The following is a 16,195-nucleotide window of genomic DNA, read 5'->3' on the forward strand; positions in this document are numbered from 1 at the left end:
GTGTGTGTCTGTCTCTCCCTAACTTCCTTCTGCTACCAGCCGCTGCCTCCCCCAAATTTCTCCTCCCCCATTTCTGTTTCCCGTCTCTGGGTCTCTCTTTCCGCTTCTCCTTGTCTCTCTCCATCTCTCTTCCTCCCTCTCCGGGTCTCTCTCGCTCTTTCTCTCCAGCTTCCTTCTGCCACCCAGACCCTGCCCCCCCCATCATTTCCCTCCCCCCCATCCATCTCCTCTCCGTGGCTCCCCCATCCTCAGCAGCTCCCCCTCCCCCCGCTCCCTCCTCCCTCCCTCTCTCGTCCTCCAGCTCCGCACTTTACCCAGCGACACGAGAACCAAATTGTCTCCTCACCTTTTTTTTTCCCCCCATCCCGACCCCCACTCCCTTGGGGCCAGAGCTCAGAGCTCCCCTCGGCCTCCCCTCCCACCCCAACACCCCCATTCCCCATACGCCTCCTCATCTCCACCTCCCAACCAGGTCGGACGCCTGGGTCCCTCGCTGCTGGGGGAGGGGGAGCAGTGAGAATTGGGAGCCACAAGGGTTTTTCTGGGGGGGGCTCACCGTTCCCTCCCCAGTGCATCGGAGAGTTGACCTATCCGTAACAGAGGTGAGACAGATCTTCTTATTAATCGGAGGTGGGTGGATGTGGAATGAAGGTTCTGTGAGCCCCTAATTCTGGAGGAAGGAGCTGGACCCCTTCAGGGGGAGAAGGGAGGGTGACCCCTCTCATATCCAGAAGCTTTAGAATTGGGGGTCCCCTGCTCCCTCCTCCTTTGCTGCCGCTGACAGATGGATTGAGGGGAGAGTCCCTATAACCATTGCCCCCCAAACTGACAAAATGAAAAGATCTTCAAATCTTTTTTTGATGGAGAATTTCCCTCCTTTATCCCCTCTCTCCATCCCCTCCTTATTCCCGGGGTTGTAAGGGGCCCAGCAGGAGGAGGGGTGCATCCTGGGGTCACAGGCTCAGCCCCGGTGGAAGCAGAAATTTGCTAGGACAGTGGAGGTGGTGGTGTTGGTGGTGAGGGGGCACAGATATGGGGAGAGGAGGCCGAGAGATAGAGAGGAGACAAACTCAGCTGTCTGTCTGGAGAGGAAAGAGAGGAAGGGGCCAGAAGGGGCGGGGAGGGAGGCTGGGGGCTGTCAGTGTCCGGCGCTGATGAATGGGGCTGGGGGAGGGGCTGCGTGTGTGGGCAGGCAGGAGTCGAGGTGGGGGAGGGAACACGTGTGGGGCACTAGGCCCAGTTGCCATGGAGACACCCCCCATAGACAACCTTCTTCAAAAGCCCCTCTTCGGAGCAGACCCAGTGGGGGCCAGCTGATGGGGGCGGAGGAGGCCAAGGTCACCCCGGTCCTGGGACCTGGGGTGTTATTTTCCCCTCCTCTGAGGCTTCCAGGCTCTTAATTATAATAAGGGGTTTGGGGGAAGAAGTCTAGGAAAAAGTGAGTGTTGGAAACAGCCAGGGGCCAGTGCCAGCAGGGAAGGTTTTGGGAGGGTGGGAAGGCAGGGCTGGGGGCTCGTAGTGGAACTCTGTGGAAGAGGGAGATGAATGGACACTGAGGGCGGGGGGGGGGGGGGGGGGGGGGGGGGGGGGGGGGGGGGGCCGGTGCAGAGTGGGAAATTATTCCTAATTGAAAGAGAGTTGTAATCTCGAAAGCCGAATTTTTCTGAGGGGCACCGTTTGTGAAGGGGGGCCTTTTTTAAACTTGGAAGAAAATGGGGGTACTGTGTATGTTTCTCCACAGGTGAAATAGTAGGGGGAGTTCTGGGGGTGTACCCAAGAAGGGAAGTTGGTGGGAGCCAGGAAGTGGGTTTTCCTGAGTGGAGGAGATCCTGGGAGCTGGAGAGGGTGGAGGAAGGGGGTGAAAGTGAAGGGAGTTCTTCAGGATCTAAGAGAAGTCAGGGGAGGGGGTGGAGGGGGGTTCTTGTCAGTTGAAGAAAGAGTGGAGATCCAAGTGAGTTGTGGAGATCTAGGGTTTGGGGGTTCATCCTTATGATGACGATGAGAAGGGCTCCAGTGGGGGAATCTGGAGGCAGAGGGGGATGGCGGAAGGGCAGAGGAATGGGGTGGGGGGATGCCGGGCAGGCTTGGGGGGGTTCCTTTGACAGCAGCGGGTGTACAGGTCAGAGCTTGGGAGGTTTCTGAATGGAGAGGAATTTGGGGTCTGGAGGAAGGGATTCCTGTGAGTAGAAAATGCCGTGGAGCTCATGGAAGAAATTTTTCTTAATGGAGGAGAAAGTGATGGTTATGATGAGTTTGTCTAAGTTGTAAAGAGTGGGGGCCAGATTCCAAAGACTTCTTGAAGTACAGGGAAGAATGGGGGATTTTCCTTGAGTCAAAGACATAGTAGGGGATGCGGAGGGGTTGTCTAAGGGAGCTGGTGGGGACTGTGAGAGGGGATGTGATGGAGATGGGAAACATTCTCCCAAACCAGGGGATCCAAGGGGTCCAATGGGTTGGTTGCCGTGAGAACCCCCCAGGGAGCTTTTAAAAACCTAGATGCTCAGGGCCACACCCCAGACGATTGAATTCGGAATTTCTCAGGTGGGACTCAGGTATTAGTATCTTGAAAGGTCCTCTGGTGATTTCAAGGTGCCTTGGAGGTTGAGAACCTTGGTCCAGAGACAGGGGTCTGAGGGAGGAAGCGGGTTCACACACAGAGGAGACCGTGGGGTGGGGGTGGCAGGGGTGGGAACCGTGTGGTTTCTCTGAGTTGTGAAAACTGAGGATTCATTGGAAGATTTTTTTCTTTTTAGCTGAGGTGAGATTGAGAGATTTATTTTTCTTGAGTAGAGGACATCGTAGGTGAAGAGAGGGGACTTGTAGGGGGAGATGGAGAGGGGGTGGACTATGAGAGAATGGTGATGGGGGTCTCGTAGGAAATGAGGAAGAAGTTCCTGGGGAGGAGGAAGCAGTGGGGCTACATGAGAAATGGCTTTCCCTGTGCTGAGGACAGAGGACAGGGGGAGGAGCTGGAAGAGGCTGGAGGAACGTCCTACCAGGGCTGGTGGGGGTGTTTCTGGAGCGGCGTTAGTGGAAAGACTTCTCTGGGCAGAGGGAGATTTTTTTCAGAGACAGGGAGGCAGTGAGGACCAGAGTGGAAGGAGTTCCTTCAACCGGGGAAACAGCGGGGGTTCTTTCTGAAGTGGGGGGGGGGGGCAGTGGGGAGATCGGGGGAGGTACTGGTGCCTTCTTGTCTAATTCCCTACCTCACTCCCTGCCCTCCACCAGCTGGCGACCATGGCCGCTCTCTGACCGGCTCCCCGCCGAGCCTCCTCCTCGCCGCCCCCTCCCCAGCCCCGCCGGCCCCGGGCCCCCGACTTCTGCCTGCGCTGTGCCCACCCCACCGCCGGCACGGCCCCGCCCCCGCTGCCCCGGTGGTGGCCCACGGCCCCCCGGCTGCCCGTGGTCAAACTGGAGTCGCTGAAACGCTGGAACGAAGAGAGGGGCCTTTGGTGCGAGAAGGGGGTGCAGGTGCTGCTGACGACGGTGGGCGCCTTCGCCGCCTTCGGCCTCATGACCATCGCCATCAGCACCGACTACTGGCTCTACACTCGCGCCTTCATCTGTAACACCACCAACCTCACGGCCGGCGACGACGGGCCGCCCCACCGCGGGGGCAGTGGCTCCTCCGAGAAGAAGGACCCCGGCGGCCTCACTCACTCGGGCCTCTGGAGGATCTGCTGCCTGGAAGGTAGGGTGCGGAGGACCCCGCCTCCAGATCTGAGCCTCCCCTCTCTGGAATCTGCCGGTTTGCCCTCATCCCCATTAGTGGTCTCCCTCTCCTCCTGCTCTTTCCCACCATGCTCACCCCCTGCCACTCCTCTCTCCTACTATATCAACCCCTCTCTGCATCCTGGCCCTCCTCTGTCGGTGCACCCTATTCATGCCCCCACTCCATCTCTCCGCACATGGGTGCCCGGGTGCCTCCTCCGCTCTGTACCCCTTTATCTTTCCTTCATTTGTGTCTCCTTCCCCCCCTCATCCCTCCCTCTTACCTCTCCCTACACATGGGGCTCCCCCTGCCTCACTTCCCCCTTCCTTCCCCCCTCACCATTTATTTTGACCCTCCTCCTCCAGAGCTGCCCCATCTCGCCTCCTTCCTGCCCACTGCATCTCCTCTCTCCCCACATCCTGCCTCAGCCTCTGAGTGTTCCTGCCTCTCTGGCCCCATTCAGAGCCCCCTCCTCGTCACCTCCATCCCTTCGTCTCGCTTTGGCTGTTTCCCCCCTCTAACATCATGCCTCCTCCGGCCATCACTCGGGACCCTCTCGTCTTTCCTGCCTTGCCTCTGTTCCTCCTGTAGACTGTCTTGTCTTGCTTACCTCTCCCCTCCAGGCCTCCCATCAGGATCTCTTCCCACCTCCCATCCTGGTCCTCGTCCCCCTTTGTTCTTCACACGGCTCTGCTTTGCCCTCCCTCCACTCATGCCTTCCTTCCACTTCTTCCTCCTTCCACACCTCACTTCTTCTCTCTAAGTCTTCTCTCTTCTGAGTCCACTGCCACTTCTAACATCCGCCTTCCTTCTTTCCCTCAGTCCTGCTCTCCTTCTCGCAGTTTCCCTCCATGCCAGATCCCTCTGCCTCCCCCTCCTCGTCTCCCAGACTCCTGCCCTCTCCTCTCCAGCACCTCCTCTCTCCCACTCTCAACCTGGTTATTTTATTGACGCATAACATGGAGGCGCTGGGGGGAAGCAGGAGACGGGGTGCCAGTGCATCTGTCCCCCTGTGTGACCCTGACCTTGCACCTTCCTGAGCCTCACAGCCCTCATCTGCAACAGGGAGTGGGACTAGCCAATCCTGAGGCTCTCCCTCCCGCACCAGAAAGATGGAAATCCTTTCACTTCTTTTTATCTCTCTCTTTTCCTATTCTTTCCTCCTCTGAGCACTCTCAATGAGCAAGGAATGTTATCATCTCCTTCTGATCCTATGAGGTGGGTGCCAGCCTCCTGTCAGGGATGAGGAAACTGAGGCCCAGAGAGGTTAAGCCACTTGCCCAAGGTCACCCGGCTGTGACTGGGGCAGAGCCAAGAGAACTCAGGTCTGATGGATGGGACTTGCAGATGTGCTTTGTATGGTTTGCAGAGTGGTTAAAACCAAAACCAAAATCTGAATCAGTTGCCAAATTTAAAAATAGGAAGACTTCACACTGAAAATCTGATTTCCGGCTTCTTTTGAACTAGCGGAAGATGTGACAACATGGGGCCTGCATCCTGCAATGGCCACAAGTGGCCAGATCTGAGTAGCAACTGCTTCTTCAGATCGGGCATGGAGATTTCCATTTCCCCACAGTCACCTCCACTCCCTATCACCTCACATCCATCCACTTCTCTCATTATGTTACTTTCTTCTTCCTGTGGGCATTCGAGTTCATGTGCATTCGTTGGTCTGACCAAGCATCAGGCACAGAGCCAAGGGTGGGGGCTTCCCTTGTGAATCCCCTATGACAGAGTACAGCATATAGCAAGAATGCCACTCATCCAGTCATTCATTTAACAACCAACATTTATTGAGTTTATACTATATGCCAGGAATTGTTCTTGATTCCAGGGCTACAGCAATGGGAAAAAAAAAAAGATAGACAAAAAAAAATCCCTGTTTTTATATGTCTTATATTCTAAAGGGAGAGACAAATAATAAGAGACATAAGTAAGTAAAACATTTAGGGTATTAGAGCTAAGTGCTAAGGAGGAAAAAGAGCAAAGGGCATGGAAAGCGTCAGGGTATGTGTGTGAAATTGTAGATAAGGGGACTGGGAAAAGCTTCACTGAGGAGGTGACATCGAGTGGAGGGCTGAAGGAAGTGAGAGATGGAGCCACGTGGCCGACTGGAGGAACTGCTTCAGGCTGTAGAAACAGGGAACGCAGACACCCTGAGGTGGGAGCCTGCGCGGTTGATGACCAGGGGGAGCCAGTGAGGCTTGGGGACACGGTCTGAGCTGCGGTCAAAGAGATGACAGCGCCCTGATCTCGCTCGTTCTTCTGGTCCCTGCAATGTATTTTGCTTTTCACATCAGAGGCTTTTGAGCAGAGGAGTGACATGAGCTGCCTTAAACGTTACCGGGATCACTCCTGCTGCTGTGTTGAGAAACCAAGAAGACCGGAGGGAAACAGGAAGTGGCTTGTCCCGGGTGGGAGCTGTGGAGTCCGGGAGGTGAATTCAGAATATGTCGGAAGCTGCAGCGGGCAGGAATTGCTGACGGAGCAGTTGTGGGGTATGAGAGAGAGAAGAGGCCGCATGTCTCCGACGCAGTGTTTCTCAGCCTCAGTGCCGTGGACATTTGGGATGGATAATTCTGTGTTCTGGGGAGCTGTCCTGTGCATTGTAGGACGTCTACCAGCATCCTTGGCCTCTGTCTTCTAAATGCCAGTAGCAACTTCCCAGTCGTGACAACCCATTGCCACCCCTTGTCACTGCTCTAAGACTGTGACCTGAGCACCTGAGAATGGGGCTCCGAGGGCATTCATCAGATTGAACAGGAGGTATTTTATTTCATTTATTTTATTTTCTCTTATCTAGTTTATTATAAGAGGGGCTATCAAGAGCTCAGTTTTGGACACGTTAAGCTTAGGATGCCTGTTAGAGACGTCATCTGGGACAGGGATCAGCACAGGAAAGGCCCTATAAAGCGGCATACGTTCGATATTTTAGGCTTTGTGGAGTGTACTCCTGAAAACAGCCTGGGACACGCCGGGAGTGAATGAGGGCGGCTGTGTTCCAATCAAACTTCATTCATGGACACTGACATTGGAACCTTATATCATTTTCACCTACCGCAAAATGGTCTTTGACAGTTTTTCAATCATTTAAAGGATGTGAAACCCATTCTTGGCTGGATTTGGCAGGCTGGGTTTGGCCCGGGGGCCGGAGTTTGCTGACTTCTGGTCCCGGCTGTTAGCGATCTGATAGATTAGATGAGGCCAGAGTTCAGGGGAGAGTCTGGGCTGAGATAAAAATTGGGGGGGTCATTGCATGTGGATGGATGAGGTCACCGAGAGAGTGAGATGAGACAGAGATGAGTCAAAAAATCAGTTGAAGGACTGCAGCCTGAGCTCGTCCACTATGAAAAGACAATCAGAGACGAGAAGGAGCCATCAAAGGGAGCAGAGAAAGGAGTGGCCACAGAGGTTGGGGGAAAATGAAGTAAGTGGGTGCTCTGGAAGCCAAAGGAAGTAAGTGTTTTAAGGCGGGGGTAAATGAAGGCTGGCTTTATTGTTGCTATAATCGTCATTTGTTTGTCACCGAATGCTCACAATAACCCTGTGAAGGATGTACTGTTATCCCCAGCTTCTAGAAATGGAGGCAAAGGCTCGGAGAAGTGGAATGCCTTTCCCAAAGTCACACAGCTAATAGGCAGCATCCGGATTCGAATCCAGGTCTGTTTTGTTTCCTAGGAGAACAAAGCAACACGTCCACTAGCCTTCAGCCCATCGGGGATCCAGGAGTGGAGAAACTGGTCCCCTGAGCTATTGCCTCCTGAAGGCGCTGTGTCCCTGGGGAATTCTTGGGTTCCATCCCATCTCCCCTTGAGTCTCTGGGAGATGCAGTAGAATGTAGTCATTTGGACACAAACTTTGGAGCACGAGCGTTGGGTTTACCTCCTGCCTGCCACACACAGCGGGGTGAGCTTGGGCCATATACGCTTTAACCTCTCTGTGCCTCATTTCCTTCATTGGTGAAATGGAGATCATCATAGCCCCGAGCCACAGGGTTATAACAGCCACAACCACAGCCCCTAGCTCATTGAGAGGGACTCGATGAGCTGGCAGGTGTAAAGCATTTTAAAGGCTGGCAGGCACAGAGTAAGGGATCGACTATGTAGTTTATACTTTGTTGTTGTTCTTATCCTTATTATTGTCCTTATTATTAGGAATTCAGGTGACCGAGCCCTGAGTCTCTCTTCCTTGATAACCCAGAAGCCCCAGCCTCTCTCCCAGCACAGCCCAATAGAAACACCAAACGAGCTGCAATATGATTTAAATTTTTCTAGTAGCTACGTTAAAAGAAGTAAAAAGTAGGGGCCGGCCGGTGGCGCAGCAGTTAAGTGTGCATGTTCTGCTTCAGCGGCCCGGGGTTCGCCAGTTCCAATCCCGGGTGCAGACATGGCACCGCTTGGCATGCCATGCTGTGGTAGGCATCCCACGTATAAAGCAGAGGAAGATGGGCATGGATGTTAGCTCAGGGCCAGGCTTCCTCAGCAAAAAGGGGAGGATTGGCAGTAATTAGCTCAGGGCTAATCTTCCTCAAAAAAAAAAAAAAAGGAGAAATTTGGGTGAATACAATGCAATAAACATAATTTACACAATATAATGAATTAATATAAAAGTTAATATCTTTTATTTAACCAAACATAGCCAAACTATTATCATTTTAACAAGTAATTAATATAAAAATTATTAGTGATATCTTATGTATGCTTTTCATACCAAGTCTGAAACTGGGGATGTATCTTATGCTCACAGCTCATCTCAATTGCCATGATTCAAGTGCCCAAGAGCCAGCTGGGGCTGATGGCATCCCTATGGGTCTAGAACCCATACCCCCACCCCCACCCCTGAATCTCAGCTGCCGTCCTAGGTCCTCTCTCAGGACTCAAGAACCTGGACCCACAGCCGCATTTATGCGACCTGACTGTGTAAAGACCCCACACTCAGCACTTTGCATGTCTTATTATCTCACGGAATCCTTGCAGAAGGTATTATTACCACTCTTGAGTTTGTCAAAGCAGGAGGCTGATGGCCAGAAAGGGGAAGTGAGTCAGCCACATGTCCACTCAATATGTGAGGGGCAGAGCCATCTGGAACCCACTTCTCCATGTGTCCTCGCCACAGCATCCTCCCCCTTCACCCTCGCCTACCCAGGTCTGTGCTAGGCAGGCCTGCGGGAGACTCAGGGACACGTCACTGCCATCCCTTCACACAAAAAGCTCCTGGCCCAGTAGGGTGGCATAACCCACACAGGCATGCTGCATAACCCCTGTGGATTCTGCCCTTGACTGTGGGTCTCATTGAACCCTTATCAAATCCTATAAGGTCATATCATTGCCCTCATTTTCCAAATGAGGAAGCTGAGGCTCAGGGGCATTCAAGCCCCAAAAGCCACAGAGATGGGAAGTGGCAGCCCTGACATGTGAGTCCAGAGCACTCTGGACTCATGTTCTGGGGCACCATATTCCACTGCCCCATCTATGCTCACCTCTGAAGCCCAGCCACACTGGACTCTCCTCCCCTTGACTTACCATCCACATGAGATTGAGCAACTCCTTCAACTCTCTGCCTCAGTTTCCTCATCTGTAAAGCAGGGACACTATTATTGCTTGGTATCCCTAGGGTTTGTCTTAAGTATTGAGTGCGTTGATGTCTGTCAAATGCTTGGAGCGGTGCCTGGTGCGTGGTTAGCCCTCAGTAAGTACTAGTTATCATGACTGCTGTCACCACTGATCTGTCGAGCATCTGCGTGGTGTGAGCTTTACATGCTCAATCTCATTTAATTATCATTCATGTTTTGAGAGAAATACTATGATCCCCTTCAAGAGAGGAGAACTTGAACCCACAGGCTTACCTGCCACACCATAATGGATGTGCTGATGGGTAAGAATTTGCACTTGAGAGGTGTAGATTCATTCATTCATTCATTCATTCAATCATTCTTTTTTTAAAATTGTGGTAAAACAGCCGTAACATAAAATTTATCATCTTAACCACTGTTAGGTGTGCAGCTCAGTGGTGTTAAGTACATTCACATTGTTGTGCACCCAATCTCCAGAACTCTTCTCATCTTGCAAAACTTAGACTCTGTCCCCATTGAACAACTCCCCACCCGCCCTCCTCCCAGCCCCTAGCAACCATCGGTCTGCTTTCTGTCTCTATGAATTGGATTATTCTAGATACCTCACATAAGTAGAATCATACAGTATTTGTATTTTTATGACTGGCTTACTTCACTTAACGTCCTCAGGGTTCATCTACATTGTGGCATGTGTCAGAATTCGCTTACTTTTTAAGGCTGAATAATATTCCACTGTATGTATATACCACATTTCATTTATCCATTCATTTGTTGATAGACACGTGTGTTGCTTTTGGCTGTTGTGAATAATGCTGCTATAAAAATGTATGTAAAAATATTTCTTAGAGACCCTGCTTTTAATTGTTTTGGGTATGTACCCAGAAGTGGAATTGCTGGATCCTATGATAATTCCGTTTTTAATTTTTTGAGGAGCCTCCATATTATTTTCCATAGCGACTGCACCATTTTACATTCCCACCAACAGCGCACAAAGGTTCCAATTTCTCCATATCGCAAACACTTGTTGTCTTCTGGTTTGTTTTTTAATCATTTTTTGTAGTAGCCTTCCTAGTGGGATGGTATCTCATATCTATGAGAGTATCTCGTGGTTTTGACTTGCATTTTTCTAATGATTAAGGATGTTGAGCATCTTTTCATGTGCTTGTTGGCCCAGTCAATCATTCTTTCATAAAAATATTTATTAAGCTCCTACTGTGTGCTAAGCATTGTTCTAGATGCTAGGAATACAGTGGTGAACCACCCAGATGCTTACATTACAGTGGAGCAAATTGCTGTGTGTTTGAATTCTGCTTCCACTACCCATCAGCTGTGAATTGATGAACCCTTTCTGTGCCTCTGTTTCCTCATTCGGACAATGGGTATATTGACTAATGCCAACTGAGCACTTAATTTTGTTCCAGGCAAAGTGCTAAATCTCTTTACTTGGATTCAATCCTCACAACAAACCTGTGAGGTCCATCCAATTATCCACTTCCTATAGGAGAAGAGATTGAAGCAAATTGGCATGAGTAATGCCAGCAAGGTCACAGAATAAGGACGTGATGGAGTCGGACTTCATTATCAAGCAGTGTGACTCCAATTCCCAATGTTTGGCCACTGCAGGACACCAATAACATTATCTTTTTCACAGGACAATTGGGAGCTCCAGAGGAGTTAATCCTCCTAGGAAGCCCTTAAAAAATGTTAGCTCTTAGTGGAATTATTCACTCCTTACATTCTTTCTTCTCAATCCTTTCCCTTATCCCATTCCTTCTCCTATCATCTTCTGCCTTGATTCTCCCCTTCTGCTATCCTTATAATCATTCATAATTTCATTCATGCATTCATTTATTCTTTCATTCAACACCCATTTCTTGAAGCATCCTTTGTGCCAGGCAATGCTAGGGACACACAGCGGAATCAGACTGCATGCCTTCCCCCTGCAGGAACTCTGAGCTTGCTCAGAAAGAAGATCATAAATCAACCCAATGCATGCCAGAAAGGGGGGGGTAGCACAGGGAGCTGCTGGACCCCGGGCGGGGGCGGAGAACTGACCCAACTTTGGTGGGAGGCGTGCATGTGCACACACACACACACACGCACCCGGAAAGCTTCCTCAAGCAGATGCCCCGTGAGGTGCCCACTTGCAGGGTAAGTTTTTCGTCAGTGAAGAATGTGAGCGGAATGTTCCACAGCATGGGCAAGTGCCTGGAGGTTGGAAGGAGCCTGGAGAATTGAGGAAACTAAATGTATTTATATTTGTACTTACTTATAATCAGTCTCCAGCTAGGTGAGGAGAATTCTGGGAGGAAGGCAGGGGGTGAGAGTGCATGACCCCTAGAGGCATACTTCATCTCCTCACATGCCTCTGCTTGCTCCAACCACTCCATCTCCTTTCAGAGGATTCCACGTTCAGTGCGGAAAGACACCGAGAAGCTCGCTCCCTATATTGAAGAGACTACAACTCCCATGATCCACTGGGGCTGGTCTCTCCTCACCATTGGACTCAAGACCTCATAGGGCCTCATGGGAAATGTAGTCCTCGCCCTGCGTAGCCCCTTTCTTCGTTTCCTACCCATTTTCAGACTTGTCCGCAAGTTCAGAGTTAGAAGGGCGCTCTGACACTGCTGAAACCAATGCCTTCTTCCTTGCAGGGTGGAAACAGAAGGCCAGAGAAGCTGAGTGTACTCGAAGAGTTTCCAGGGCAAAGGTCCTTGTGGCCTTTTAATGGTGTTGGATGGGTTTTTTTTCTTTCTTTTCCTTTTAACAGGTGGGGAAACTGAGGCCAGAGGGGTTGAAAGTTTGTCCCAGATGCCGAGACAGGCTCAGGAGCAAGGACTTCCTTTCCCCCAATCAGCCCAGAGAGAGAAGGGATTTGGGGAGGGGGAGGGTCTTCTCTCACCGGAGATTCCCCCCAACTCTTAAATACTGCCACCACCACTCCCATCCCCCTCCAGGGTTGAAAAGAGGCGTCTGCGTGAAGATCAACCATTTCCCGGAGGACACGGACTACGACCATGACAGCGCGGAGTATCTGCTCCGTACGTGTGGGTCTGGGTCTGAATGGCGGGACTGCCGGTCCGGGGCGGGTCGGGGGTGTAGAGAGGGGGCCCGGCACTTAGAGCGACAAGCAGAGATGGGCTTGCCAGCCAATCCACGTCCGGACACTGAGATCCTCTGGTCCCCGATTGGCTCAGTGGTCTCTCTCCCGCCCCCACCTCTCACCTTGGGGCGGGCTGAGGGGGGATCCCGGGAGCTGATTGGCCGCTGTGCTGTACTGGGCACTCGCGGCAACTCCGCGCCGTGACTGGTTGTTGCTCCCTGGGCTGGGATTGGCCACTGAGCCCAGCGCTGTGAGGCAATCTGCGGCGCGGACTGGCCACTCTCGGGAGCTGGCTGGGGAAGCCCGTGGTGCGATTGGTGGCTACCCCGAGAACGCGGCAAATCCTGAATTATGATTGGCTGCGGCCTCAGCCTGGCTCAGAAATCGCAAAATCTGGTTGCCTGAGGTTTGGGGGGAGGGTGGTGGTGGGGTGGTGGAAATGACTGCAAAAAGAGAGAGAGAGAGAAAGAGAGAGAAAGAGAGAGACAGAGAGAGAGAGAGACAGAGAAAGGGAAAGAGAGATGAGAGGAAGAGGGAGAGAGGAAGGGAAGCCTAGAGCAATAGACGAAGCCAGGCAGAAGCGGGGTGGGGGCAGAGAGAGAGAGTCAGAGAGGGAGAGAGAGGGAAAAGGAAGGAGGGAGGGAAAGATGAAGGAAGAGGGAGGGGGAGAGAGAGAAGGAGGAGGAATCCAGAGAGGTAGATGAAGCCAGGCAGAAAGGGGGTCTGGTGGGGAGCGATATTAAGAAATTTGATAGAAAGAGGCATCTGGAGAAAGGAAAGAAATGCGCAGAAGAGAGGAAGGAAAGGAGCGTGCGAGAAGGAAAAAGAGTAAGAGAGAGGGTCCACAGAGAAAGGGAGAAGTTCAGAGAAAAAGAGGAGAGTGATTTAGAGAAATAAAAAGAAAAAAAAAATGCCACCAGAGAAAAATAGACTGAGGAAGAAAGAAAGGGACGAAGAAAAAGAGGCAGAGGAAATCAGACCGAGAAATAGAGAAAATTTAAAGAAGAGCGAGAATGAGGCAAAAAGTAAAGTAACCAGAATACAGGCAGAGAGGGAGAGTTGGAGAACCAGCGAGGGACGGAAGAGAGAGACGCAGAGACGGAAGCAGGCAGGGGACACGAGGCGCGGGGCGTGCAGGCGGCCGCGGCTGACTGCCCCGGCTCCCACCCCCTCTCTCTCCCACTCCCCCCGTCTCCTTTCTCCCTCGCAGGAGTCGTCCGAGCCTCCAGCATCTTCCCCATCCTCAGCGCCATCCTGCTGCTGCTCGGGGGCGTGTGCGTGGCGGCCTCCCGGGTCTACAAGTCCAAGAGAAACATCATTCTGGGCGCAGGGATCCTGTTCGTGGCAGCAGGTGAGAGGCAGAGGGGAGGGGGTGGCCGGCCGGGGCGGCCCACCTGCGCGCGCGCACGTGTGTGTGTGTGTGTATGTGTGTGTCCGCGCGCGCGTCTGCAAAGCGACCCTGCCCCCGGCGCCCCCTGGGGCCCGGAGCCTTCTTAGGCTCTTCCCAAGCTCCATCGTCACCCGCTGGGAAAGGTAGGTGTCGCCTTCGCGCCGTCTTCGGGGGAGTGAACCCAGCGCAGACAGGTGTCTAGCTCGTAATCTGGAAAGCAGGGAGTTGAGGTTCCAAAACCCGCGGTTCTGGAGACGGAAGGGGAGGAGCTTGGGTGAAGGGGTGGGACTTCTAGGCAGAACTGGGGTCTTGAAGATAGAGAGGTGAGGCTGGCGTAGGAGGACCAGGCCTGAGAATGAGAGAGTGAATCGGCTGCAGATGGGGAGAAACCTACTCTAGGGGGCGGGGCCTCCTGGACCCCGGTGGATCCAAGAAGGGGCCGGTCCTGGGAAACCATCCGGAGCAACTCCGAGCGAGGCATGTCATTAAGGGGCAAGACCCCCTTTCTACCCGCAATGAGTAGTGCTGGGAAATTCCAGGGAGCAGAGCTTTTCCGAAGGGGTGGAAGCCAGGGGAGGAGAGGGAGGATTTAGCATAAAGAGCAGGGTGTGCTTTGGCGATGGGTCGAGATCTGCAGGGGGCGGGCTGCCTGAACCCGGGACAGTGGGCGGGGCTTGACCTAGACCTGCCGCGGGCGGGGTTTGGAGTAGAGGGGCACCTGCTCTAATAAAGACGAACTTTACACCAACAGAGGAAGGGCCTAGAATGTATAACCAGGCTGCGATGGCATCATGAAAGGAAGAGTTTAGGTCAGCAGGAGTCAGGGCCTAGAGAGTCAGAGCGGGATATCCTCATTAACAGTTTAAACGAATAGAGGCTGGGACCTCGGGGAGACCCAGGCTGATAACGTTAGGGGCGGAGTTTAGACCACCCGGGGCAGGGCCTGGGCCAGCTGGGGCGGGGTTTAGACTAGACCAGTGGAGGTGGGGCCTGCACTAGCTGACAGTGGGGCTTTGGTCATTTGGGGTGGGGCCTAGATCAGGTGGGGCGGGGCTTGGCGGCTGGAGCGGACTTTAGACCACCTGGGACCTGGCTTGGATCATCCGAGGTAGTGTCTGGACCCTTTGGGGCGGGGCCTAGGCCATCTCGGGGTGGAGTTTAGACCAGCACAGGGCAGGGCCCTGGGCCAGCTGGGCAGGAGTTTCGGCCATCTGGGAAAGGCTGGGACCATCCAGGCGGGGTCTGGGCCCCTCGGGGCGAGGCCCAGGCCACCAGGGGGTGGAGCTTAGACCAGCGCGAGGTGGGGTCTGGGCCAGGCAAGGAGGAGTGTAGACAATTTGGGAGGGAGCTTGGACCATCCGGGGCGGGGTCTGGACCCCTCGAGGCGGGGCCCAGGCCATCAAGGAGATGGAGCCTAGGTGCCCCCACACCCCCCACCCCGGGCGAGCTGCGCGGGACCTCCGGGCGGGGCCGGGGACAGGGCCGGGGTGGCCTCGAGGCTCCCGTCTGACCGTCCCCGCCCAGGCCTGAGCAACATCATCGGCGTGATCGTGTACATCTCGGCCAACGCGGGCGAGCCGGGCCCGAAGCGGGACGAGGAGAAGAAGAACCACTACTCGTACGGCTGGTCCTTCTACTTCGGCGGGCTGTCGTTCATCCTGGCCGAGGTGATCGGCGTGCTGGCCGTCAACATCTACATCGAGCGCAGCCGCGAGGCGCACTGCCAGTCTCGCTCGGACCTGCTCAAGGCCGGCGGGGGCGCGGGCGGCAGTGGCGGGAGCGGCCCCTCGGCCATCCTCCGTCTGCCCAGTTACCGCTTCCGCTACCGCCGCCGCTCCCGCTCTAGCTCCCGCTCCAGCGAGCCGTCGCCGTCGCGGGACGCGTCTCCCGGCGGCGCCGGGGGCCCGGGCTTCGCCTCCACGGACATCTCCATGTACACGCTCAGCCGCGACCCGTCCAAGGGCAGCGTGGCCGCGGGGCTGGCGGGGGCCGGCGGCGGCGGCGGCGCGTACGGCGGCGCGGCGGGGGGCGCGGGGGGCGGCGGCGGCGGCGGCGGCGGCGGCGGGGCGGGCGCCGAGCGGGACCGCGGGGGGGCGCCCGGCTTCCTCACGCTGCACAACGCCTTCCCCAAGGAGGCGGGCGGCGGCGTCACGGTCACGGTCACCGGGCCGCCCGCCGCGCCCGCCCCCGCGCCGCCCGCGCCCGCCGCGCCCGCCCCCGGGACCCTGGCCAAGGAGGCCGCCGCCTCCAACACCAACACGCTCAACAGGAAAACCACGCCCGTGTAGGGGCGCGACGGGGGGCGCCGAGGGGGGCGTGTCCGGGGCGCGTGCGCGGGCGCGCGTGCAACGAGGCTGCCGGGGGTCGGGGGCGCCCCCCTCCCTCCCCGCGAGCGCGCTGGAGACTGCTTGGCCTTTC

The 16,195-nt window shown here is 54.6% G+C and overlaps 1 protein-coding gene across 1 annotated transcript; it reads left to right on the forward strand.

The window, feature by feature from the left end:
* The first annotated feature begins 307 nt into the window (after positions 1–307).
* On the forward strand, positions 308–16,195 carry CACNG8 (calcium voltage-gated channel auxiliary subunit gamma 8). The gene is made up of 5 exons (XM_014856695.3): positions 308–602; positions 3,229–3,691; positions 12,242–12,325; positions 13,598–13,738; positions 15,302–16,195. The coding sequence occupies exons 2-5, from the start codon at positions 3,514–3,516 to the stop codon at positions 16,063–16,065; spliced, it is 1,167 nt and encodes a 388-aa protein (XP_014712181.3). The 5' UTR covers positions 308–602; positions 3,229–3,513; the 3' UTR covers positions 16,066–16,195.

This window comes from Equus asinus, chromosome 26 (assembly GCF_041296235.1).
Source record: "Equus asinus isolate D_3611 breed Donkey chromosome 26, EquAss-T2T_v2, whole genome shotgun sequence".
Taxonomy (NCBI): Eukaryota; Metazoa; Chordata; class Mammalia; order Perissodactyla; family Equidae; genus Equus; species Equus asinus.